The 25,859-nt window shown below is 43.5% G+C and overlaps 1 protein-coding gene across 1 annotated transcript; it reads right to left on the bottom strand.

Annotated features, from left to right (window-relative positions):
- Positions 1-6,633: 6,633 nt before the first annotated feature.
- ercc6l2 (excision repair cross-complementation group 6-like 2) lies at positions 6,634-24,323 on the bottom strand. The gene is made up of 20 exons (XM_071518322.1): positions 24,290-24,323; positions 19,625-20,055; positions 19,407-19,523; positions 18,861-19,054; positions 18,571-18,664; positions 17,893-17,960; positions 17,521-17,728; positions 17,206-17,346; positions 16,891-17,007; positions 16,625-16,744; positions 16,469-16,540; positions 15,536-15,681; positions 15,140-15,235; positions 14,789-14,888; positions 14,111-14,263; positions 13,406-13,477; positions 11,092-12,202; positions 10,743-10,897; positions 9,889-10,046; positions 6,634-8,502 (listed from the first exon to the last, which is right to left on the bottom strand). The coding sequence occupies exons 1-20, from the start codon at positions 24,321-24,323 to the stop codon at positions 7,158-7,160; spliced, it is 4,932 nt and encodes a 1,643-aa protein (XP_071374423.1). The 3' UTR covers positions 6,634-7,157.
- Between the last annotated feature and the right edge of the window lie 1,536 nt (positions 24,324-25,859).

The following is a 25,859-nucleotide window of genomic DNA, read 5'->3' as shown; positions in this document are numbered from 1 at the left end:
CACATCAGTCCATGATTTGCATGAATTTAATGTTGGCCTCAAACCACAAGAGACGCACATCAGACCTCACTCCTAGACTTAGCAAATGTGAAACACTGATACTGCTGTGTGTGTGTGTCCAATTCCCCATAGTCATAAATCTCGTAGAAGAATATGAGTGAAAATGAGGCTGGCGCCTTATCTGCTGAACTGCTAAAGAGGAGCCGTCCTGCTCTGTTGTTTGCCCCCACACACCGTGCTCTAACTGACACACACTCACACACACACACACACACACACACACACACACACACACGCAAAGACACCTGTAACAGTCATCAGCGTCCTCCTCTTCCCTCTGAGAAGGAGGGAACATTTGATCAGATGAATACACGACCAGACGGCTTAACTACGGTTGTCAGTCAACGTTCCTACAACCATGAAGCCAGTTAGGGGCAGAAGGGGATGGATGAGTTTCTATCTGGTTCCTGAGAAATGAGAATACGCTAGAGACCTGGATTTGATTGCCTGCTGCTTACAGGATGATGTACAGTGTTTAAAGCACGCACAGACGTTCACTCACGCACACACACGTCCATACACATACATATGCAGAAACAGATGCACACAACCATTTGGATTACTATGTACTACCTGGATGTCTAAACTAAAAGAGTCACTAATCACAGGGTGACCGGGCTATTTAGACAGCCATGATGGATGATCCTCCCCGAGAGATATAGTGCAAGGAAGAGGAAAAATGGCTTGGAGAGAGAAAGAGGAAAGGGCGGTCAGGCAGGGTGACCCTGGGCTTCTGGGTGTGACCCATGCCTGGCCTGGCTGTGTGTGAAATCCAAAGAATCGCTCATCCGCCACTTAGACACAAGAATAGGAATAAGAATACTTATTTAGCGTATATGGCACTTTCAAAACACAACTACAAAGCACAAGTAAAAATTAAAACAACACCATTAAAATCAGCAGCAAAAGCAATGAAAGCAAGGTAAATGTAAAAGCAAGGCAACAAATGTAACAGTAAATCATAAAAGGGAGGTCAAAACCAATTAAAATATCATTACATAAAGGCAAAAAAAAAAATTCATTTTAAGAAGCGATTTAAAAGGTTTAGCCAGCTTAAGACACCATCCACCCATAGATATTAAAAACAATGGCCCTATGGTCAATTGCACACATTTCTTTGAATGCAACATTAGTTGAGGGGAATCCACATGAATATAGGTGAAAGATATTCACACACTGAAGCAAGTTTTAAGACTGGGTGTAGGGAGGTCCCATTGCACTGTGAGTGTTGTGTTGAAAGGACGTGTTTTAATCGCTTTTTGGATCCAGCTGTTGGAGGCTGTGTTTGCCCTGTGTGTTTATAGTCTACCTGTTGGGAAGCAGCTCTCCTGGCTATCTGGAGGTATGAAAGCTCTACAGTGAAGCAAATGATAAAATTTTGAACACATGGCCCAGGTTGAAAATAACGTTTTCAAGCATCTACTGTATGCATATAAAAAACATGCACTGACTGACTGCTAACATTACCTCTTGGTTTTTATCTTCAGGTACATGTTGCATTTATCTTTGCCATTCAGCTTGGTCAGACATACTTTTTTTTGTGTGAAATTAAAAGATCCCTGGTTTAGTATTCTCTTTGCTCCCCATGGCTGGAAGGCATGTTTCTTGGAACACAGGAGTGTAGTTTTGAACACCCAATGACGAAGGTTTATATATGAATATTTAGTATATATTCCTTCTTTCAATGAACTAGAACTCTGTGGTTGTTGTTAACTCTGTAGTTTCTTACAAGGAATATTCTTGTTGCTACCATCTACCATCATTTTCTGATCTGACTCCTTTGAGAATGTAATAGTTAGTGTTGCCACTAGAGGGCATGCTATGTAAAGGTTTCATGATAGCTTTTGATTCATAAGAGCATCTACAGCATGTAGAACACCCCTTTCCAAACTAATTAAGGGTCAGCTTATTTCTCCTCAGACTGAGCCTGCACCCTGTAACCGGGGGAATCAAAAACTGCTCCTGGGTGTTTGGTAAGCGGTGAGTCCAAATGATCAGGCCCCACACATTGAAAACACCTATTCCTCTGAGATGATGGGAATTTCCAAGAGATGTGTGATCTGTAATGTGGCTACTGTGCACCTCCTTCAAAGCCACAGTCTCAGCAGTTGAGTATCACCTGCAGCCGAAATCAAAAGTTGTTTACCCTGTTTTTACAACAGCTGGGACTTTCCTCACCTGAGGTGCTCCGCAATTTTGTGGTGCGAGGAATACTACAGCACCTTTTCATTTTCTATTTTCAAAGCCTCTTGAAGATCAAATGAAGTTGTCTGGGCTGACAAGTCAATATCACTCCTGTCATGCTAACAGGCTGTATAAAGCCAAGATGCCACCCTTCCTTTACAGAATGTGTAATATCACTGTATCTCTCCTACATTCATAGAATAATGGGTTTAACATTAATGAGATCATAATTTAGCAAGAATATGAAATGACAGAGGATTCAACATACCTCTTGAAGATGAGAGGTTCATAAATGAAGAGGTCAACGGAAAGAATTTTTCATTGTTTTCATTTCATTGGATGACCATCGCCTATGTGGGTGGTCAGGACTCGAGGATGGTCTCTTTCTGCAGAATGTGTGTGTGTGTGTGTGCGCGTGTGTGTGTGTGTGTTTGAGCAGGGAGAAAAAGGAGAGAGGTGCTGCCTTTGAGGATGCTCCCTCTACGACTCCTCTCTCCTCCCTGGACACTGGTTGCTTGTTGTTTCAGTAAACAGAGGGGTCCAGGGACGGTCCAAGACAAGCACACAGCCACTGCAGCCCACCCAGGAGCCAAGGTCAGGACCACTAACCTTCAGACACACACGCACACACACACACACACACACACACACACACACACACACACACACACACTGAACCAGCCCCAAAATAATTTTCCAGGTTGACCCAGGAGTTGGAGCTTAAGACTGGAACTCTTTCACCTCAATGCTTTTAAAAAATCCCTTCAAACATGATGATTGTTGCATCAAGATAGCCAGTCTTTCCCTAATGCTGAACTCCCAATGAAAATATTTAAGTGAATTATCAGGAAGCTATAAAACCCCAATTGCCCATTATGTATACTATGCATTTCTGACTCCATATTTCCTTCAGTGGCTTTCTCTCTGAACATTTTCCAGCTCCAGAATGTGCTGTGCTTGTCAGTATGACACACCAGGATAAATATTTGAATATTTATACTAGCTGACATATTTCTGTGACATAATTACCACCTTGTCTCTCAAACTTCTGTTCTTCTTGTTCTTCTCACAGAGGAGTTTTATGGGCAATTATTTCTCACAGGAGTTAATACCACCTACCACTTCTCTCCGATCCACGGCGGAGGTCTTTGAAACTCAAGAAGATAATTCCAACCCTTCATCTTCCACGAAAGAGCAGGCTGCCGGGGACAGGCTGCACCGTCAGCAAGCGAAAGCGAACGAGATGAAAGGCGCAAAGGAGGAGAGAGGAGAAGAAGAGGGGACCGAGGCAGAAAAGCAGAGGAGAGAAAAGAGGGGAAGAGGATAAGAGAGAGAAGCAAAGAGTGACAGAGGAAGTGATACAGAGAGAGAGAGAGAGAGAGAGAGAGAGGGACAGATCGAAAAGGGGGCAGAAGAAGAAAGGGCCAGTGACTTCTCCAACAGCCCAGCGCTCACATATGGCTAGTCTTTGCTTGTGTAGCCTCACTTCAAGGCGAAGGGCCCTGCAAACATAAACAGTAGAGAGGCTGCAGCTGGAGCGGGGAGGCAGCCGCTTGCTTACCGAGACCCCTCTACACTAAACAATGGATCAAGTGACGCACGGGCCTTTGGCAGTGCAACAGAGGCCCAGGCGGCTCAGAAATGCCTTTCTTCTGTACGTGTATATCTCTCCTCTCTCAATATTTACCCCATGGGAAAACACACAATTTTCCATTCCTTTTGTTCTGAAAGGGGGGAAAAGAGCAGACCTCGATCCTCCATCCTTCTCTCTCCCTCACCTTCGAGACAGGAGGGGGTCAGAGAGGACGATGTGTCTTTTTGTAAAAAAAAAAAAAAAAAAATTCACAGGACTGGACAGGGGGACGCTCGATTTTCAACAACTGTATAACTCTGTCTAGAATTCCATCATTTACTCACTCCTAGAGCTCTGTACAGGTGTTGGGAATGAATAGGTTTAGGCTTGGTTTTGGACAGGCTCTGCCTCAGCGCGGTTCATTGATATTCAGACAGTCTATTTCCAGCCGTGTTGAGGAGAAAGAGAGACAAAATGAGGATTAGTCTCTCTCTCTTACTGTGTGTCTGCGCGTTTGAGAAGAGGGAAGACAGAGAAATTCTGTGTGCGCTGGAAAGAGAGTTTGTGTGAGTGTGTGTGTATGTGTGCGTCTGTGTTATATCTCTTTTATGATGGGGCACAATAGGGAACGGAAGGGCCCAGGAGCCAGTGAATTAGCCCAAATTACAGCTAACAGTTGCCTAGGTAACTGGATAGGAATGAGGGACAAATGGTGTGTAATTTCCTAATGAAGGGGGGAGATTTCTTCTTTTTCACATTCAGGGACCTCCTCAGCCCGTTACCGTAACAACAGAAGGACTCTGTACCCCCCTAATGGAGTTGTTTGCTTGCTGAGTCACCTAAATGTGCCCCGTAGGCCTTAGATACAAACTATTTATCCCGAGCCCTCATAAACACCCATGATGCCCACTTACATACTACACTCAACCAAGTACTTAATGATTGCTATGTTATCATTACTGATGTCCCAAGGGCGAATTCCACACTCACATTTTATTTCTCATTTCTCAGGGTTTCATTCTTATTTCTATATGTGCTAGTTTCCTCTCTTCGTCAGCGACAGTTAGCACACCTTCTCAACACACCAGAGAATGTGAATGTGTTGAAACCTGAGCCGAAGAGGGCTGGGGGCCCATACGGGCTCCAGGTCAGCAGAGGTCAGCAGTCATTCACAGCTTTTTACTAATCAAACCAAACTAGGTGTCACAGGCTGACTTCTGCAAATAAACCCCGTGGCAAGGAGCGCCAGCAGGGCCAGGGCCGAGCTTCTGCCGCTCCGTCTCACTGTCCTGATTTGTAACAGACAGACACAGACACCCAGGTTATTGTGGCAGGAGATGTAAACAGACTTCTCACACTGCCACCTGACATAAAGAGACGGGACACTAATGGGAGAATTGGAAAAACAAGCTGTCTCTTCTGTGGTATTTCCTCATGACCCTTACCGGGTGTGTGCATTCATCCGGCTGAAAAGGCAGGAAATTGCGAGCCGCTGTGCCACGCTGCATAAAATAAAATATAATCATCCAAAGGGCTTAGACACTGTCAACACCCCAGTCACTCATCACTCATTGTGGCTGTACTTCTCACTCCAGATCCTTGGCGGAATCCTGTAGTTAGTTTTAAGGATCGGAGAGCTTTGTTTGTCACTGAGGCATGTTAGCTGGTCTCCATTGGGCTCAAATCACTGTCAGTCAGTTGGTAGGCCTATCTATTGTCAGTAAAATGCAAAGCCTCTCTGCTATCTCACTTGAACCAGACTATGACTACAAAACGTCAGATAGGGATCTGCAAATCTCAGGCGTGAGTGAGACAGAAAGAGCGAGGCAGAGAGGGAAGGGGGGGAGGGAAGAGGGAAAGAAGAGAGAAAGGGCTTTTTATTCTCCTTCGTCTGTGATTTGAACAGGTGTGACAGATGTGTGGCCCGAGTTGCGAGTGTGTGTGTGTGTGTGTGTGTGAAGACACTCATGTTCTACCTCCCAGAAGGACTACACGCACACACACACAGAACTGTGAGACCGCATGTTCTGTTGAGGCACGTATTCCCTTCTTCTTGTTTATTGATAGCTATCAGCACTTTCTCATTTCTGCTAAAGTAAACACAACACTTGCACAGAGCAGCTCTCTTTGGGGTTCTGCTTACCTCAGAGCAACAGCTGAAAGAGGTCAAACACAGCTGTGGGGTTCAGCACGCACACACACAAACACACAGAATAAATGTATTCTTCGTTTTCACATGACAATTAAGTTATGAGTTTGATATATTTCAGGGAACAGAGGGGAGTGGACCAGATATCAATTTTATCACCGTGACAGAACTTGAGACGCACTTCAGTTGACTGACTAAGAGACGGTGTGTGGGGATGGATAGATGGATGGATGGGTGTGAATTCTACTCCCCCCATCCCCACTAAGTCTTCAACTGCTTATTGTTATTGCACTAATGGCGCAGCAGCTTCCACTCTGAGGGCGTTTTGAAGCATAACCGAGCCAAGCCACAGACTATCAGATTACTGAGCAGAGCGCTGTGCAGGGGAGCCCCACCATCTCACCACTATACACTGTCTCATGGGGAGAGGGTGGGGGGGGGGGGAGAGAGCGAGAGTGACAGAGAGGTGACAGCTATTAAGGAGCTTTAAGTGATCTCTCTGCAGGGCCACCAACAGTCTTGGGGTGGCGGACATAGTATCCGATAATGGTAATGGCTAATGCAGACGGCAGGTTGGGTTTCCTCTGTCAAACGATCCACTTAATATATCAGATATATGAATAGTTTAAGTAGTAACACTGAACTTTTATTACACATGCACACACCAAGTATAACCCAAATACATTTACTTGAACAAAAACACCACTTTGCGCACATTACAGCCTGCAGCACATAATATTTCCGCATATAATAAGATGCTAGTTGGAGGCTGTAGAAAATATGTTGCAATATGGCCGCTTCAGCTTTTGTGACTCTTTAGTATCTAATTGCGATATAGAATCACACACATTTCAACTAAATTTACAACCCTCTTTCCTGGGATTATGTGTAGTAAATCAAAAATGTACAAAAACAGCATCGAACGGGTTTATTTGAAAAATCAATTAAGAAAGGTATGCACAGGTTTAAATTTCCAGAGTAACTAATATCCTGCTTATTCAAGTAGCACTGAACTTTGACCATTTTCAACTTGGCAGATTATGAATAAAAAAGATATTTAAAAAGGTAAAATAAATATAAAAATATGACCCTAAAATCTGTGTTGAGGAAATTTAACTTAATTGAAAAACTAAAACGCACCATAGAAAAAAAACATACAACCTTAATACATTCTACTATGCCTCCCCTGTATTATTTTTTCCATAGGAACTTCTCGTTAGTCTTCCAGAGTCCAACACTTTTTCTTTCCTCTTCTCCAGATCTAGTCCTAGCTGTGAAGTTAGTGTTCACGCAAACCCTCTCGACTTCCGACAGGTCTGTCAACCTGTTGATACTCTCCTCATTCCCCTCGTTTAGGATGTCCCAGAAGTCTTTGCGGCTGCCCTTTGAAGTCTGACGAGGTGGAGTGACCAGGTGTGTAGGTTTGTGCGAGGACAGGGAGTGTATGAGGTCTGTAGCACCAGAATCAGTAGTCAGAGCAGTTCTAGATGAAGAAGCTGTGGTGAGACTTGAGCTGGGTGATACTAAGGCGTGTGTAGGGGGTGTTTTTGGGGACCCCCTCTGCTGTGCACCCCTGGGTTTGGGTCTTAACAAGTCGTCCAGGATGGAGGTGTCTCCTATCAAATCTGTGAGGAGGGAACGATGACTGGAGGTGGACGGGGCCTGTTCGCGAGCATTTTCTCTCTGTCGTTTAACAGCTTCACTGGTCCTGGAAGAGGGTTTCAGCTCTCGCTCCCTTCCCTGCGCTGTGGGTTTGGATGGCGCGGTGGACCAGCCATGGCTGAGATCCGGAGAAGAAGGGGTATCTCTGTCTCTGTGGTCCAGGAAAGCAGCAGCCTCCCCAGGCCCCAGACCACTGCTGCTGGCCTGAGGCGAGCCAAGACCACCACCAGCTCCGAAGGCTCCAGAACTGGAAACACTAGCCCTCTTTGTCCTCTTGTGTCCTCTGGCATTGCAGACCGTCTCCTCCTGCTCCTCTGACTCAGGGCTTGGAACATCACTCAGGGGCTCTAGAACATTCTTTTGTGGGATTCTAGGCTTTTCCTGGGGTTCTGGAACATTCTTTTGTGGGATTCTAGGCTTATTCCGGGGCCCTGCAACATTAGTTTGCGGGGTTCTAGGCTTTTTCTCGGGTTCCGGAACATTTGTTTGCGGTGTTCTTGGCTTTTTTTGGTGTTCTGGAACATTCTTTTGTGGGTGTCTAGGCTTTTTCTGGGGTTCTGGAACATTCTTTCTAGCCACTGTGTGAGATTCTGCAGCAGCTTTCAGAGGCATTCTTTTGGCGGATGGGGAAGAGGATGAGGAGGTGGCAGCTGAAGGGGAGGGGGTGTGTGTAGTCCTCTCGGGCCGAGGCTGGGCTGAATCAGGTTGTGGGAAGTTGTTTGTGACTGTGTTGGCCAGTTCGGGGTGGCTCAGTGAGGTGTAATACTGTCGTAGCCAGGCCAGTCTCTGGGCTGAGCTGCTTCTCAGAACCTCCTCTGCAAACTGATGGACTGAGGATAATTTGAACTTTGCTGCCATCTCCTCCAGCTGCTGCCTACATACAAGCACACACAAGACACAAATGAGACACGTGCACGTCAACGCAAACAAATGTCAGGTGTCATGTCAGATACGGTACAAGAGCTTAAACAGTCTTTTCAGAACCCAAATCACGTTCTAAAATCCTGTGAAACACTAGTTAATATAAGGATGGAATTTGGCACATGTGAACATAAGCTACTTTAAATGACAGGAAAAAGGCTGTCTTGAAACAGCAACAATACAGTATCTGCAGGCCTATACCATTAATCACATATTCTGTGGTTCCATCAGGCTTAGCCTCAGATGAATAGTTCCCCACATATTCAGGCTCATATCCCGGCAGCCATACAGTATGAGGTCTCTTTCCCCAGCTCCAAGCCAGTCATTAAAACTTTGGTCTAACCAGACTCTGGGACAGAAATACTTCAAAGCCACTGGTGGTACAGCAGCATTATGAGGTGTTGCTACCATTTGTGGCTTTCATTGGAAAAACAATAAATAAAAGCAACGGCAGTAAAAACCGACATGCATGCGGATTTAAATCATTTAACAGCAAGGTTAATTGAGGGGGATATCAATATAACTAGTGTGTGTTTTCACTCCCTGGTGAGCCTCTGGGCAAAGATACAGTCTTCCCCTGGGGAATGAGATTGGAGCCACAGAGGTGTCTGTGTGCATGTCTATATGTGTGTGTGTATTTGTGTGTAGGGGGGTGCAATGGGACAGAGGTGTGTATTTGAGTAATGTGTGTTTGCGTGTGTGGGTATATGGTCGAGCGCGTATGTGTGTATGCGTGCTAGGACGTGTGTGTACATGTGTGTGGGTTTGGAAGTCCTTAGGCGATCATTTTTGGGTAGTCTCAGGAGGGCTGTGGTCGTGCAGGGGAAAACTCCTGCACTGTTGGGCCTGAATACAACTGGGTAATCTTTGGCATGATGCTGGGAAATAGGTGGAAGGGAGAGCTCAGAGGTGGTCTCTCTGTCTAAACACACAACACACACACATAGACACACACACACAAGCAATCCCTGCAGACCAGGTGGGGGCGCTCAACACCATAACTGTGGTGAGTTTTGGCCTATTTCCCTACACTGCCAGGAATTCTTCTCCTCTTCCCTCCCCTATACTGCCCTCCTTTCCCTCCCTTTTCCACCTTTCCTCCTCTTGCCTGCTTTATTCTTCCTGCACTTACTTTAATCCAAACCTTGTTTTCCTTCCTCCTCTTCTGTTCTATGCTCCCTTATCTGCAGTCCTCTCTGCGACTCCATCTCCTACCCTTCTCTGCTCCTTTTCTTTTCCATATACCCTCCCTATGCCCTCTCATTGGTAATCCATCACCTCCTCTCTTCCACCACTGCATTCTCTCTTCCTCTCTGCTTGTTTGAGCTTCTTTCAGTACCTGCATACGGCCTGGGGAGTCTCTCCAATGATGAAGGTGGTGTGTTTGGTGTGGTGGACGGTCTTGGTAGTGAAGGTGACTGGGTGGTCCACCCTGGGCCTCTCCAACCTGACAGTAGCAGGGTGGGGCGGGCTGTCTGGAGGGCTCTCAGACAGGCTCTGGTACAATCAAGCAAACATAATCAGGGTCAGGGTGGATTCACTTTCAATCCAATCAAATCAAAATGCAAATTCAGAAAACTGACAGTTCTTGTCCCATGTTCTCATCGGCAGTCACATTCTGCAGTTGTAAAATACCTGATAAACACAAACTTGTGACCACAGTTTATTTAAATATTAACGAGCAACAACTTTGTTTAGTTGCTGTTCAAGAACTATATTGCTTGGGAGAAGGAAATTGATTAATTATTAATTCTTGTTATTTAAGCAATATTGATTAAAATAAAAGATTCATTGAACATGTGTTCTTTTAATTACAATGGTGTGCTATTGCCATTTTATAAAAGCAATAAGCCACTCAAGGCCATGCTTTTCTGCTATTTCTGCTACACACTGTGCCTAACAACACCTCTTAGCTGTTCTAAAATCACTGTAAAGCATGGCCTCTTATGGCTTATTGATTAAAGAAACTACAGTACCATTGCTGCAAAAACTCAACACAAACTGAAAGATATTTATGGAGAGATCTGCGACCCAGTTAGTGTTTAACTTTGCGATCAATAGAGGTGTACAGCCTGGATTTGGACAGAGACAAATACAACCATATCAGTACTCTTGCCATGTGTTGGCCCATTTCAGATCTCCAGCCATAGTTTAAGAGACACTGTACAAGATCAACAGCAAGGGGTTATGTACCTCCTGGGTGCCTAGAAGATGATTGGCTGGGATCTGAGAATACATCTTGCGTTCAAACACGTCTCGCAGAGCGGCTCTACTGATTCGCTCTTCTGCCTTGCTCCCGCCCACCACACGTTGGTTAGAGTGGGTATACACCACCTCTTGTACGCCACCTTTAAAACACACATATACATCATAAATACAATTACAGTACAATTTCTCATTTGGCAGACGTTTTTATCCAAAGCGACGTACACATGAGATTTTAATACAACACAAGCAAGGATCATTTAAATGCTGAGATAAAGCTTAATAACACTTATGGCATATATGAAGGTGAAAAAGGCAAATAGGCATCAAATCTGACCTAGCACGCTGTCAATGGTTCCACCCATTCCTTTGGATGTTGGGGACATCTGAGTTTTCAGCCCTGTGAATGAAACAGCTTTAGGCTTCTCCTGTCGTCTCTCTGTCCCTGTTCTGTCTGTTGTTTCAGCTACTTCATGCCTGTCTGGGCAATCTCTTTGCTCACCTCTCGGCAAGCCAACTCTGGATCTTTCTGTCTGTGGAGTAGTGGAATGGAGTCCTCTAGATCTCCCTCTCTTAACAGGAGTGTGTTCTTCATCTGAAGAGGTGAATGTCTCTATGTCATCAGTGTATTTGGACCTGGCCTGGTTCCTTATACTCTGCCTCTTTCTGTTGCCACCAAGCCTCCCTCTCCCTCGTGAATTTGAAGCGTCCATCCTGGGCCGAGTCATTGCCTCTATGTCCAAGTCCTCAGATTCATCAGAGTAACTCTCAAAGTGGTGCACTCTGGGAACTGTAGTTGTGGCCTTGTTAGGTTTCTCTTTGTCTGACCCTGAGTCTTCATCACTTTCGTCATCCACTTTAATTTTCCTCTTTGTCCACCCTTTCAGGCCAGGCTTCTCTCTCCCACTGACATCACTCTCTTCCAACAGAGGAACCCCTTCCTGTCTTCCTCCGTTCTTATTCCCCCCATCTTCTCTCTCTGAACCACTGGAGACATTTTTTGTTCTCGATTTAGGGTCACGGGCTGCCCCATTATCTGGTCTACTAGTGCTCTTGCCGACCCCAGAGGACATGCCCTCCTTCTTCCCCGAGTTCCCTTGATCCTCCCCGTTCTCCTCGGAGGCGCTTTCTTCCACAGAATCTCCCTCACTCTGACAACTGTCCCCGTCTCCTGACCCTGGTTTCACTCCAACCCTCTGGAGCAGCCTGGAGAAACCGTGCTGGAGGAGACTAATTCGACCAGGAAAGGTGGAGGCATTCCCACCCCCGGTGCCAACCACCACACTGGGGTCTGAGGCCTTCCTCTTAGCCCCCTGTTCCTCCTCATCATCTTCACTCCCGCTGCTGAAGTCCAGCACCCCTCTGGGGATCTTTGATGCACCTCTGTTCTCCTTGGCTGCTTCCTCATTCAGTTTAGAGGCATTTGCAGGTGGAGCATCTCCAGGTTCCTTCAAAAGAATAGTAGAAACAAAGAGATTGGCATGGAAGGTAGTTGTCTAAAAGAGCAAGAGAAAAAAATGATATACTAATATAATAAGATAAGAATACTAAAGCAAGAGATTGTGCCAAAAAGCTACAAATCTTCCTGTTCTTGTTCCTTTGTTCATGCATTCTTTCAGTTGACCAATCCATCTGACTATTCATCGTATAATGCCAGACAGATGCCTATAACAATAAATCATAATAAACATCAACATGACACATGCCCTCCACCATGATGTAATATGAACAAAACAATACTGCACACTGTGAGGGTCATAACATTTCCTGGAGTCATGTGAATGGGCCTTTATGGGAGCGACCACCAACAGTGATACAAATCTCACGAAATTTGCCAACCAGATGACTCTTCCCTAATTCTGTAGTGCCTGTGTGTGTCCGTGCTTGCACACTTGTGTGTCTTCAAGTCTGTACATGCCTCTTTGTGTGTGTGTTACAGCACCCTAGTGTGTACTGTATTTTTGTAAGGGTCTGAATGGCCTCAGTGGTGAGGCAGGCCCGTAAAAAGGACAGTGTGCTGCAGAGCAGAGCCTTGGCTGGGAACTGTCACTGGATGATAAGGGGCATCACTGTGTAAATAAATAGCCGAAAAGAGAAAGATAGACTTCAGTGTGGTCTGCTCCCTCCATTAGGACACTGGGTAATTATATCCAGCTGTTTGACACGGCATCACAGAGACAAAGAGAGGGAGGGAGAGAGAGAGAGACAGAGAGAGAGAGAGAGAGATCTAAAATCCAGAGATTTTAGAGATATCCTAGAGCATCCAGAGTGTGAAAGTGTTATCATTTTATCATTTTGTGCAATTTTGTCAGGGTAGGAGCCACTGTTTCCCCCCAAATGTTGGACATCTCATTTTGGAATAAAACTCTTCATATATAGGCGAGAGAGAGAAGAGCGAGAGAGTAGGAACAGTATACAGAGACAGAAGAACGGCAGAAGCAGTAGGCAGAAAATGCAGGGATTAGACAGAAAAAGTTAAATGAGGTTGTGTGGGTTGGTTGACTGACAGACAGAAAAGCCCCTGTGTGAGGTATCCCCTCTTTCACGTGGGAATGGAGGGGAGTGAGCGGCCTGGGAAAGGAGAGGGAGTGAGGGATGGGAAAGACGAGTGCCCCATGTTCTGGGTCCCTGAGAACGTCAGAGTTACTCACGCTCTCCTCCTCCTTCTCTTCGCCTGTGTGTGTGCTGGTTGTCATTACGCCGGCCTCCACTTGCCCCTCTCGCTGTGAGGAAGAACACATTCATATTCATCCAAACAAAAACATCTCAGAGTACAACATCCATCCAAACAGCCATCATCAACCATATCATCAACAACAGACCCGGTTATCCTTCAATTTGACTATATATTTACATTTTAGGCATTTAGCTGATGCTCTTATCCAGAGTGAATTACAATGAGTACAATAAACTTCAATTCCTATATCAAACCAAAAATAAGGAGTGCAAAGGTCACGACCTCAGTGTGTTTACAATATTCCTGTGACCGTAGAATGACCATGTAAGAGTGAAATGCAAAGAAAAGAAATTAAATAAAAACAAAGGAGAGATATTTGTTTTTTAGAGAGCAAGGGAAGTGAAAGGGGATATCATTCAGTGGGAAGAGGGTGACTTGAGGTACTTGAAAAGATGAGTTTTCAGGTTACGACGGGATATGGGAAGTGACTCTGCTGTTCTGACTGGAGTGGGAAAGTCATTGCATCACTGGGGAGCCAGAGAGGCGGAGCGATGATCAGGCCGGTGCAGTGAAGTGAGAGCGGCTCTATAGTAATGCTATACCATATTGATTGAAGACGCTGAAAGCAAGATAACAGTATGACACTATCAATTACAAAAACTGCAGTAGGTTATCTGACCTCTAGTATCTTGCGGGTGAGGCAGGTCCCTTGGGTCTGCAGCCTGAAGAGGTTCTTGATCCCAAACAGCTCCCCCTTATGGCCATCAGGCCCCTGCACTGCCTCAAAGTACCGCCGGGCGCTCTCCCTGCCAATCACTGAACACTGCAATTGCTGGAAGATTGGAAGAAAGAAGGTACAGTAAATAGTTATAAAGATATAAACACAGAGCACTGCACTGAAATGCTTGACCATAATCAAAAATAAGATGACCCCGTGTCATGCATTTGATGGTGTTAAAGTTGGTCAGATGTTAGCATGTGCAGTTAGCCTAAGATGCAGCTCCAAGCAGGGAATAGGCATTTCCAAAAAACATTAATTCTAATTCTTTTGTACATGTGACTATTTTGAAGCTCCAGTGAGCAAATACATTTTTCTGTTATTATATGATTTGTGCTCATCATTTATTGTACATTGTAGTATGTTGCTAAGTAACCATTTAACCTATAACTATGGACATTATTACATTGATCAAGCAACTGTTTGCAGACCTTCCTAAGGTAGATAACTCCTCCTCCACTGTCCCCATAGAGATGTATTCTGCAGCAGCCATCTTAAGTGTATTGAAGATTACTTCAGCAGCCCAGGAAATACCCTCTCGACACATTGTAATTCCATGGTTATAATAGTTCACAGTACCTGTTTGTAAACTTGTCTGAGGTAGATGACCTCCTCCACTGTCCCAAGTGAGATCAGCCTGAGAACAGTCACATCCCTGCACTGGCCAATACGATACGCCCTGGGGAGACACAAAGTTGCACACACACACACACAGGAATCATGCATGCCAATAGTACAAGAGGTAAATATTTACATTTTGGTATTATACATGGCATCAATCAGCATATTATTAGGCTGGCTATACTGGTTTCTATGGTGCTTCTTGAAGAAGGTTGAGATAAGATACAACGAAACAGAGCAAATTCAGTGGCTGAAACTCTGATACATAAAAACTCTGGAAAGTCTGCCGAGAAGTGGCCAACAACATACCGATCAATAGCCTGCAGGTCATTGGCTGGGTTCCACGTGGGGTCAAACAGCACTACCACATTAGCGCCTACAAAGTTAAGGCCAAGACCACCCGCCCTGAGAGAAGAGTTAGTGATCAGCAGATTCAACACTTTCTTCAACATAAGAACTTACACAAAAAACAGTTGAAGTAGAAGCAATTGTAGCAGACATGGTACCAAATATTTTCTAAATCCCACACAGCCCAAATTGGTGTGGCTTTCGACCACACCAATTTGGAAAGACAATAAGTCACTCTGGATAAGAGCATCAGCTAAATGCCTAAAATGTAATTGCAAATGTAAAATACAGGAAACAAGAAATCCCAATCTTAGTCTATTTTACAAAATACTCGTGGTTGTTGGTGGGTAGACTTACATGGTGGAAACCAGGCAGAGGTTAGTGTGAGGACAGCTGTTGAACTCTTTGACAATCTTGACTCTCTCTTTGGATTTAGTGGTACCGTCCAACCTGCTGTAGTCCAGGCCCTCTGCCATACAGTAGCTCTCCAGCACGTCTAAAAGCTGAAAGGTTCAAAACACACCAATCCATTGTATACACATCCATACAATCTGACTCCACTCTAATTCTGTGGTGTGAATGTATTCATCATTAACGTTGAAAGGGTTTGTGTGAGACATAAAATAGAGAACCTGGACCAACAAATCTAACAAAAAATATAAACAATATATTCTTTAACCTTGTGTATTTACAGATCTACTATAAGGTAATATTGAGCCTTGCACAATCAATACAATATGGGTTCTATGATTTCCCAAAAAAAACAAAAGGTTGAAAGGCCTGAAAAGATGACCTCATAGCAGCCAGAAGCCAGGAAATGTTATCATACTGTCTCAGGTGACAACAACCATTAGACTTTGCACTGCAGTCAATTATCTTACAAACTCTAATCGCTCTTACTTATAAAACCCCACGGCTTACCTATTAATCTATGTCATGAGAAAAACATGTCTCCTGCTACTATTTTTTCTGTAAACAAGTCATCTGCTCTAACAGCAGCAGCAATTAAGACTGTGTGTTCAAGCCTGTTGCTGTGGTGAGGAGGTGAATGGATGTGAATGGGAGTAAAGCTCTGAAACCAGAGAGAGCACTCCAACTCTGACACCATCTGAAATCCCTGTTAGATGACATCATCGCAAGCATCGAAACATTTTCCTACGGGAAAACATCTCACCCTGCTACTCATCCAACTCTCACACAACATACATCTCGGCAATCACACACGTGCGCACTCACAGAGACACAAATTCAGATTTGAATATACACAAAGCACACGCGCACTCCTCTTACCTTAGTCGAGAGAGAAAAAAGAAGCACTTTATCTCTCCTCTGCATGTAATATTTCAGCAGCTTCTGTATAACCTGAAGGAAAGAGAGAGAGATGTTAGCCCAAATTGTAGCCACTTGTACTGAGCAAGTAACTGTGCCTTTGTTCCTGTGACGTACCTTCATTTTCCCACTGTACACTGGGTCTGACATGGCTTCAAACGCTTCTTGTTTGCATCTCTGCACAAACTCTGGAAACTTTTGGAATACTTTCTCACAAATGGCACTGACATACTTTTTCTGGAAGAAGTAAATGGTGAGTGATGTTAGTGAATCTGAACACTCACTGGAAGATGTGTACACATAGTCTGGAATTACTGAATTGTTCATGAGAGAACTGTTAGAAACTATTATACTAAAGCAGTTGCAGGAAAATATGCTTCTACCTGTTTTTTGCTGGTGCCTGCAGTGGACTGCAGCAGTGCTACATGGTTGGCAACCTTCCTCAATATGGCCAAGTAACTAAAGTACATCTCCTTCATTTCCACACCCTCAGAGTTTCTCTGCAATAGAAGAAATGGAGGAGCAACTTTCAGTGCATATCCCACAAACTGATAAAGTATTGGGGGATAATTAACATAGGGTTTTCACTTACATGCCCCAACTTTGTAACAAACATATCAACACTTACAATCAAGTTTCACCCAAAAGCACAACTCAGCAATCAAAAGCACACAGTGGTAGCCAAGGAGTGAACTGACCATATAGCAGCAGCTCCTGCGGGTGCGTCCGCTTTGACAGTCACATTTCTCTGAAGAGCGCAGCAGTAACGTCACATCTTCACTGTCCACCACCGTCTGATACACCGTCTGCTGGAAGTCTGTCATAGCACAATACACCACCTTGGAAAAAACACAACATTTCTCTGGGTAATGCTTTCAGGGATTCTAGTTATAAACCTCCACTTGAATATTATCATCATATAATGTTCGTATAAGTTGTTGGTGAATGGCGGTTTTACCGAGAATCTAAAGCAATACAAATGATGAACTCCATGTCGACTCAACCCAACCTACCCTGTCATTCTTCTTAGGTAGCTGTTCTCTGATGAGAGCTTTGGTCCTTCTGAGGAACCAGGGGGAAATCTTCCTCGCCAGGGCTCTGACAGTCTTCCTCCCCATAGCTAGGGCACGCTTGGTTGCACTGTGTCTCTGTCCTTGCTCAATCGGATCTGAAAACTTGTTCTTGAAATGTCCTAAGCTACCAAGACAACCGGGTATGGCCCTGAATAGAATAAGAGAAATAATGTTTCACAAACAAAGAAATATTGACAAAAAGTTGCAGGTTAAATGTGACATATTTTCTCATTAAAATATGATATATATAAATATCTGGTTGACATATCTACTTTCAAAGAGTCTTGCAATGGAAAATTCAAGTGAACCTACCAGTCCATGACACACCAGAGCTCATCAAGGTTGTTCTGTAAGATGGTGCCAGTGAGGCCAATTCTGACCTAACAGAGAGAACAAAAAAGATAACAGTGCAAACCTAAAAAATATGGGTGAAAGCTACCATGAAAGGCAGCAACAAAATACCCAGCTAGAATGTTTATTAGCAGCTTATACACATAGTTAGATAGCTATCTAGCTAGACAGACAGACAGACAGACAGACAGACAAAACCTAAGACTATGCTCTTCTCAGTGATAAACAATCTGAGCAGGAATGAGCAGGGATGCCATCCCTCTTGTTGACACAAATTATGCAATGCATCTACTTGTTTATTATTTTTAGAGACAAGTGAGAGATTAACTGAAAGGCTCTTGCACACCTGAAGTTTTGTGTGACTGGTGTGTGGGAAAAACAGTCCAATAGAGGCTACTGAACAAGAAGTTCATTTGCAGTCAGTTTATTTGAAAGACATAACCTTTGAACCTGACAGTCTGAGCACCAAAATGTTGTATCTTTCAAATAAAAAGGTCGCAAGTGAGTTGATAGTGTGCGGGACTTCTTGTTCAGGGACAAGTGAGAGAAAATAATGACTCCCTTCTCCACATAATATCACATACTGGTAATACTATACCAAAAAAATAATAAATAGTCATGAACATAATCCAGTCTGACCTGACATCTCAGCTCCTTCATGGCCTGGGTGATCTGAGAGTTTGGGTTCTTTATCTTGTGAGCCTCGTCCACAATCACAGCAGACCAGTCTATGCTGCAGGGAGGGTAGAGGTATCTTTTAGTCACAACACAACAATTTAGAAAGTTAAGAGTATACGAGTGCCATAAAATCACACAGTAACAGAAACAGATTTATTAAGAGTGTAACAAAACAATGCGCATACATAGAGCATATGTGCTGTTCATGGTATTCTTTGCTGGTGTATGTTTATTGTGTGTCTAAGGCCTACCTATTGAACTGGTCCAGACAGAGGCGGAGAGTCTCGTAGGTGGTGAGGGCGATCTCGAAGCGTCCTTTCCTGATACGAGCCAGCTCCTCCTCTTTCTTCAGCCCGTGGACCACCACACACTGGAAGTGACCCCAGGTGTCCAGCTCGTCCTTCCAGTTATAAAGCAATGACAGTGGGGCCACAATGAGGAATACCTGGGCCGGATCACAGAGATACCCGCATGATATTGATGATACATCAATATTGATATTAATAACCTTATTTTACTGGTGCATTTATTGCAAGTCTGTCTGGATGAAAGCACCTGCTAAATGCCTAAAATATAAAAAAAAAAAAGAAAAAGAAAAACAATGCAGCATTACTAAGAGCAGCAAGGGACGGCACTTAGTTGTCTAATTATTAACAAATTGGATTTATGATTTTTTTTTTTAAATAAAAAAGGGCAGACACTGTATCTGCAATTAAAGCTTTTTCTTTCTTTTTTTTTGTTCCGCAGGCCTTGATTCTTTGCCCTTCTTTAGGTCAGCAGGATATTTCAATACCTACTTTGTTGGGTTTACTCTGCTTGGAGGGCATTTGACTCAGTAGGAACTGAGGTCTGTTGTTCTCAATGTCCTCCCATGTGCCGGTCTTGTGCAACACAGCAGCAAGGAAGCCAATGACCTAAGATGAGAGAGACAGAGAGAGACAAACAAGGAATAAATACACTAAAGACATTTTATAAATAGCAGAGAAAGTAGTTTTGCAGCTAGGCTACTTTGTACCTGTACAGTCTTCCCCAGGCCCATGTCGTCCCCCAGGATAGAGCCTCTGGAATGGATGTAGTTGTGATAAATGAACCTAATGCCTTCTCTCTGGTAGTCCCTCAGGTATCTGTTGATGGTGTATGGGACTTTCTCCCCACCAACACCACCCACCAACAGCTCCAAGGGCACGCAGGCCCTGGGGTGTGTGAGGCTGCTGGGGAACAGAGGTTTCTCCTGGGTGAAGTGTTTCCAGCCTGGTCTCAGGAGTTTGGAGACAGGTATGGCCTGTTCCTCCTCCTCTGCATCATCTTTATTATGATCACTGAATACCACCAATGCTGTGGTATCTTTAGTGTGAGAGGTGGAGATGAGTCTCTGGATTGTGGCTTCTCGCAGGGTGCCATCTTTCGGGTTAGGAGCCAGGCAACTGTCACCTTTGTGCCATGATGCTGTGAACGGTGGTATTTAGTTAGTTTGCTGTGCTATGCAACATAACTTTCAACCAAAACAATACTGCCTTTAGCAAAGGCACACAGACAGCATGTGTATAAGTGGGGTATGGCAAAGTGTCAGTCTAAATCAATTAATAAATTTAATCTTGTTTTTATTATAATGGAGAGCAAAGATCAGGTAAAAATTGCAATCTTTTTGGAAGCCATTTCTAAAAAAAAAAAAAAAAAAAAAAAAAAAAAAGAAATCACAGTAGGGGTGCATTCAGGACCATTTTTTCCTGTGTAATACTCCCCAATATTTAATCATACTGAACAAATACCACTATCTTGTCAGTCATCAGTCTACACCACTTAATAAACGGGTTAGGAAGTTTTGTGGCAAATGATATTAGATGCATGGACTTTGCCATACTTCAGAGTTTAGTGAACTGACGCCCCTGACTGACAGAAAGGTAGCAGTAGATTATCGGTATCTAGACTAGGAGTAAAATAACGCATTTCAGACCATTTGTTTCAGATGTAGAAGTTGAAGCCATCGGGATGCATTGCAAGTATGCTTCTCCTCTTCTTGCTGTGGAGGAAAACCCAGCTAACTTAGCTCTTTCTTGCTAGCTTGATTAGCTTAGCTAACCTTACAACAAAGGATAACACAACATTAGCGACTATTTTTATTTGCTAACGTGAACAGAAAACTGAGCTAATGTTAGTTACGCCATGCTGGGAAAAAAATAGTTGTTTCTACTTTAACGTCCACGTATGTTCAGCTAACTTTATCTATCGAAAATGACTCCCAGCAGGACCAGCATCTCCACCCTAGCTCGAACGATGTTTATCTATCTTCGCAACGACACCGGCACTTTCCAAATATTTGATCGCATTTGAAAATACATTTAGAAAATGTCGTGTATAATTACAAATCTTTGTAAGAAGCTATTTGCAAAACCGCACATAGTATGCATGATCCTTATCGAAGTTTTACATTTTTTAAATCACTGTTTGAGAAATCTATGGAAAGTGCCGCAGACGTTATAAAATCCTTTTTTTTCCTGTACAATGAAATAAAATTAAATGAAATTAAATAAAAACGGTTCACAATCAATTGATTAGAATTATTTATTACAGTATAACAATGACTGACATTTTATGCTCTTTCTACATTTTAGATAGGCTTGCAAATGACCAGATCTTGATATCCATTTATACCAGTTCATGTTCATTTTATGTTCAGTTTAAAAAAAACCAAACATGTACCGTATGTTTGGGGGTCAGTAGGTATCACTGCATGTGCAGGACTCCTGGGCAATGGATATTGGGACAGCCAACCCCTAATAGAGGGAATGTTAAGCCGTCAGGGCACAATTTTTTTTAATATCTTATCTGTGATTTTATCTATTTAAAGGCATAAGGGCAACCTACTAACAAAAATGTTTTAAATGCTTCCTTTCTATATGGGTGAAGAGGTGAAGACAGATGACCCACACAGCTGAAGTATATACAATTCAAAAGGATTGCTCTGGCTATTGTCTAGGCCAGGGTAAAAAAGTGTTTATCCATCAGACAATCTGTCCTCCAACACACAGACATTGCCAGAGCGCAAACACTGAAGACACATCCTGGGAGAAGAAAGGCAACGGTGTCATTGTATGATCCATGCTGAACAGTCAGGAAAATGACACGAAGAAGAAGTCTTGACAGAAGGAGAGGAGAAGAAGCAGTTTAATAAACACCCTGCAGAGAACAGAGAGTGGGTGGGCTGTGGAAATACAGTAAAACAATAGTTTGAGGGGGAATAAAAGATATATTTTTGTCTGTCCTCAGGGTCTGATATGATGGCCATCAATACGTTCACTCCAAGGTTATCTGTTGCTATGCAGAGCAGACTTATAAACACAGAGTAACACTGTCTCAGTCCTCCATCCCCGATTTGACTTTCTCTAAACGTTGGCCGCAGCGCTCCAGATGAGGCAGGACTAAGTCCGCTCCTCGCCATGGTACACTGCCATACAAAAATGGAACTTTTTGTTCCTGTTTTCTCAACACTGGGAATTTATAGGGCAGCTGCTGCAGATGTTCCCATAAAGAAAGCCCAAACACTGATGTCAAACGGTTTACATACTGCGCTAGATCTCACACACACTTGTTCTCTCACTGAACCGCAAGGGCCTTCCCTGGCCTCATTTACAATAATACATTACGGCTGAAGCAGATAGAGTCAGGGTAAATAGATCTGTGGTTGGAGATAGGGAGTTCTCATCGACAATCCCTTTGACAGATGGCTAGAGGATTTTGTTAAGTGACTGCCTCAAGTAGGTCTAAATGGTCTCTGGTTTTGTTATCCAAAGTGAAGTTTAGGTTTTTCAGACTTAGGTTCTTCCTCAGCACAATAGTTATAAATGGTATGAGTTTGGAGACAAAAAACATGCAGCATTTTCTGAAAAACTTCAGGCATATTTGGTTGAAAAAGTGATGCAAGTCTGACTGTTCTGCACTGTATTACCATGAATAACCAGCAATAGACAAGGACAAACACTATAGCTGAGGATTGTGGTCAATAACGAAAAATCAATACAGTACAAGACACAAAAACTTTTTTTTTTGTATTGCCGATTTCTTTTCCCTGAAGAAATGTCCATGTGTCATTGCCAGAAAATGTGTCTTGAGTATACAAAGTCTAAAGTCTATGATACACAGAGCAACTTTTCACACTCAAAAATCTCAATAACTCAATAAAAATATCAATAATAATATCTCAATAACTCTTATATCAAGAAAGAGTGAAACAGCAGTCGTAGCAGTAGTGCATCTGTTTAGTAATGGATAATGTATAGCCTATAATATAACTATACCAGCTTTGCAATTTGGTGAAGTGCCCCTTTAAGCAAGGCACAATTTCATCACATTTAACAAAATCTCTAAAATCTAAGGGTGATCTGTTTCATAATTTATTCTAATCAGGTCAGGAGGATACCATTCCTTTTGCATCCGGCATGAATTTTGCCCACTGGCTTCAAGAAACCCACCTGGACTGACTTAAGAGCAGACCTTTTCTCTGGACAAGGCGTTCCCTGCTGCTAAATAGCTTTCATCTCAGTCAGATTAATTTGGTTAAATCGAAGTTTGATTTGAATAAAACATGGTGTTGGACCAGACGTTTGCTGGACGTCTGTTGTTGGTCATAATCAGTGGTTGGAGAGGAAGACCTGAATGGAGGTCTTGTCCTCCTCTTAGGAGCTTAGGAAACACTCCATCTGTGTTCCACCGCCTCTCTCCCATGAGTCAGAGGGTCCAACCTGGGCCAAAACCAATTACCACCATGCCAAAAATGACAGTTTCAGCTTCATAACCATTGATTGCAGAAATGGAAAATAAGGTTGATAATTCTTGTTTTTTTTCTTTTTTCTCATTTGTCTTCTCTTGCTTTCCTATCCACTTCATTAGTTTCTTAGTAATTCATTCACGGTGCGAGAATGTGTCTTCGCTCTTACTGAGCTGAACACGGTTGGATTTGTATGATGTCACGGACAGCGTTTGTCATGTCTAATATTAACATGTCCAACATGCTTTTTAATCAAAGGGGCTGAATCATAGTAGCCATGATATTTTGGCTGCTTTTCCCTCCTCTCCTCTCTTCTCTCACTACCTAATTCAGCTGCAGTAGTTGTGACATCATTCTAATCTAAATACAATTGTACCTGATTACAGTAAGTGGTGATCATCATAAATTAAGTGATAATGGAAATAATCGAATTTTTTTAAAAGGTGTTTTGGATTGTTTTGTACACAAATGTAACAAACTCTGTAACACATTTTCTTTTCTTTTGTGATGATTACCGCACAGAATTTTAGTTTTTTCTGTTAAGGTCTTTTCCTTTTCGGATGCAACTGTTTTAGGTTTACTGCATTTTTTTCGACTGTATTTGAGAATTCACGCTGACATGACACAGATGACATACAAGTTGAGAAACCAATCCAAGGACATTTTTTCCCCCTCTATTTTCACAATTTAATGGGCATTTTATGAACTTTTAGGTGGCATTGTTGCCATGAGCCCTAATTTTCTAACTCTGCTACACAGTAACTACACACTAATTACTTCTGAATGACTGAATGTGCAAACTGCTTGTCCTCTAAGAGTCCAAGTCCAGTGAAACGCAAGGTGCATCAAGGCTCAGTGTGAGACTGATACCCACAGACTTCATCTATTCTTTATACCACAAAGAATTCCTTTTACTTATGTTGGCCGGTTGGTAGTCGGCAGCTATCATCTTGAATTTACATTATTCATCATCAGCAGCTATTTCAATGATTCTAAAAGTAAAGGATAGCCACTGTAAATAGCTTCTATTCAGTAAGGCTAGAGACAAAAAGGGTGCTGCCATGCTTTTTAATTAAGTTGTACAATATTTGAATCTCTTCCAAGCAGCTTTGAACATAATCCAGTTTCTCCCTCTCCCCCACCTCTTTCTCTCTCTCTCTCTCTCTCTCTCTCTCTCTCTCTCTCTCTCTCTCTCTCTCTCTCTCCATGTCTTTTTTCTCTTTTTCTGAGGCACTCAATTACACAACCGCAAGGCCCACACTTGAAAGGAACCCCCCGAACATTGTTGCAGGAACTCTCCCTAAATGTCACAGGGCTCTCAGACCCACAGCTACAGGAAGGGGAGAGGGAGAGTTTCAGCAACCACATGTTTGTTGTCTTCTTCCTCTTCCTCATCTTCAATACCGTTGTTGCTGTAACTGTCACCTGTGATTGGGGACTGCAGCTACCTCTGTTGACCAATTTGGGGCCACAGACAGCCATGATGACACAATCGATTCTGCTCAGTGAGTTGAGTTACGACGTCGAAGCCTCCGTTGACCCGAATTGGATGGCTTGTCCCTTTTGTCCTGCAGTGAGATGGAAAACTCTGTAGCAGCAACATATTTACGATCAAACCGCCTCTCATTACACTGCAACCCCATAGAGGAGCCTTTTGTTTGTCCACTTGGGCCACAATAAGCACATCAACCAGAAAGTATAACTGACTGTGGCGTCTGTGCGTGTGCGCATGTGCATATGATGTGCGCATCCTTGTGTTTGTGTATTGCTTCTGTTTTTCCAAATCCCTCGCTATCAAGGCCTCCGCAGGCCTCCTGGAACAGCTGATTCAATGGCCAGCAACAAAAGTGTGAGACTACGGGATAGAAATGCAACAAAAAGAGGAGAGAACCTCTAATTTCTCTCTCTCTTTTACTCTGTCCTCGGCACAGCCACCCTCCTCCTCCTCCTGCCAGGCATGGCGGATAGGCACAAAGTGGTTGGTCTTGGAATGAAATATCTGGCCGCTAGACAATTTCCCCCTCTTCCACTCCTCTGAAACCCCCCTAACCCAACGTGAACACCGACAGGGACTCAGAGAGCTGCATGACTGCACGTCCCAACAATGAGGCCACACAAAAAGCACCAACTCAGCAGAACTGGACGTCCGTTTCTCAGGCGTTTGAGCATGCAATTATGTTCCCCTCTGCTCCCCGCTCCACAATCAGGATCAGGGGGAGCACAACGTGGTGTCTGTAGTAGTTCAATTCCTACAGGGGAGATGTGGAGACAAGGGTACTTTGCCGTCTAGATTGGACAGATTTTGTATGCAGGGGTTGTTGTGTGTGAAGGGAGATAAAGTTGAATGGAGAGCTTGTGTGTGCATGTGTGTGGGTAAGTGTGTATGTGTGTGAGGGAGAGGGAGAGAGAAAGAGCAAGAGAGTGTGCGTTTGTGATGTTGTGTTTGTCTGTGTCAGAAATTGAGATTATGTTTGTGTGTGGACCC

Source organism: Centroberyx affinis, unplaced genomic scaffold (genome assembly GCF_046629955.1).
Source record: "Centroberyx affinis isolate AG114_WGS23_722 - 3 ecotype Tasmania unplaced genomic scaffold, CSIRO-AGI_Caff_v1 ptg000563l_1, whole genome shotgun sequence".
NCBI classification, from domain to species: domain Eukaryota; kingdom Metazoa; phylum Chordata; class Actinopteri; order Beryciformes; family Berycidae; genus Centroberyx; species Centroberyx affinis.
Note: the sequence above shows the minus strand (reverse complement) of the source record. Positions and strands in the feature narration are given on the sequence as shown.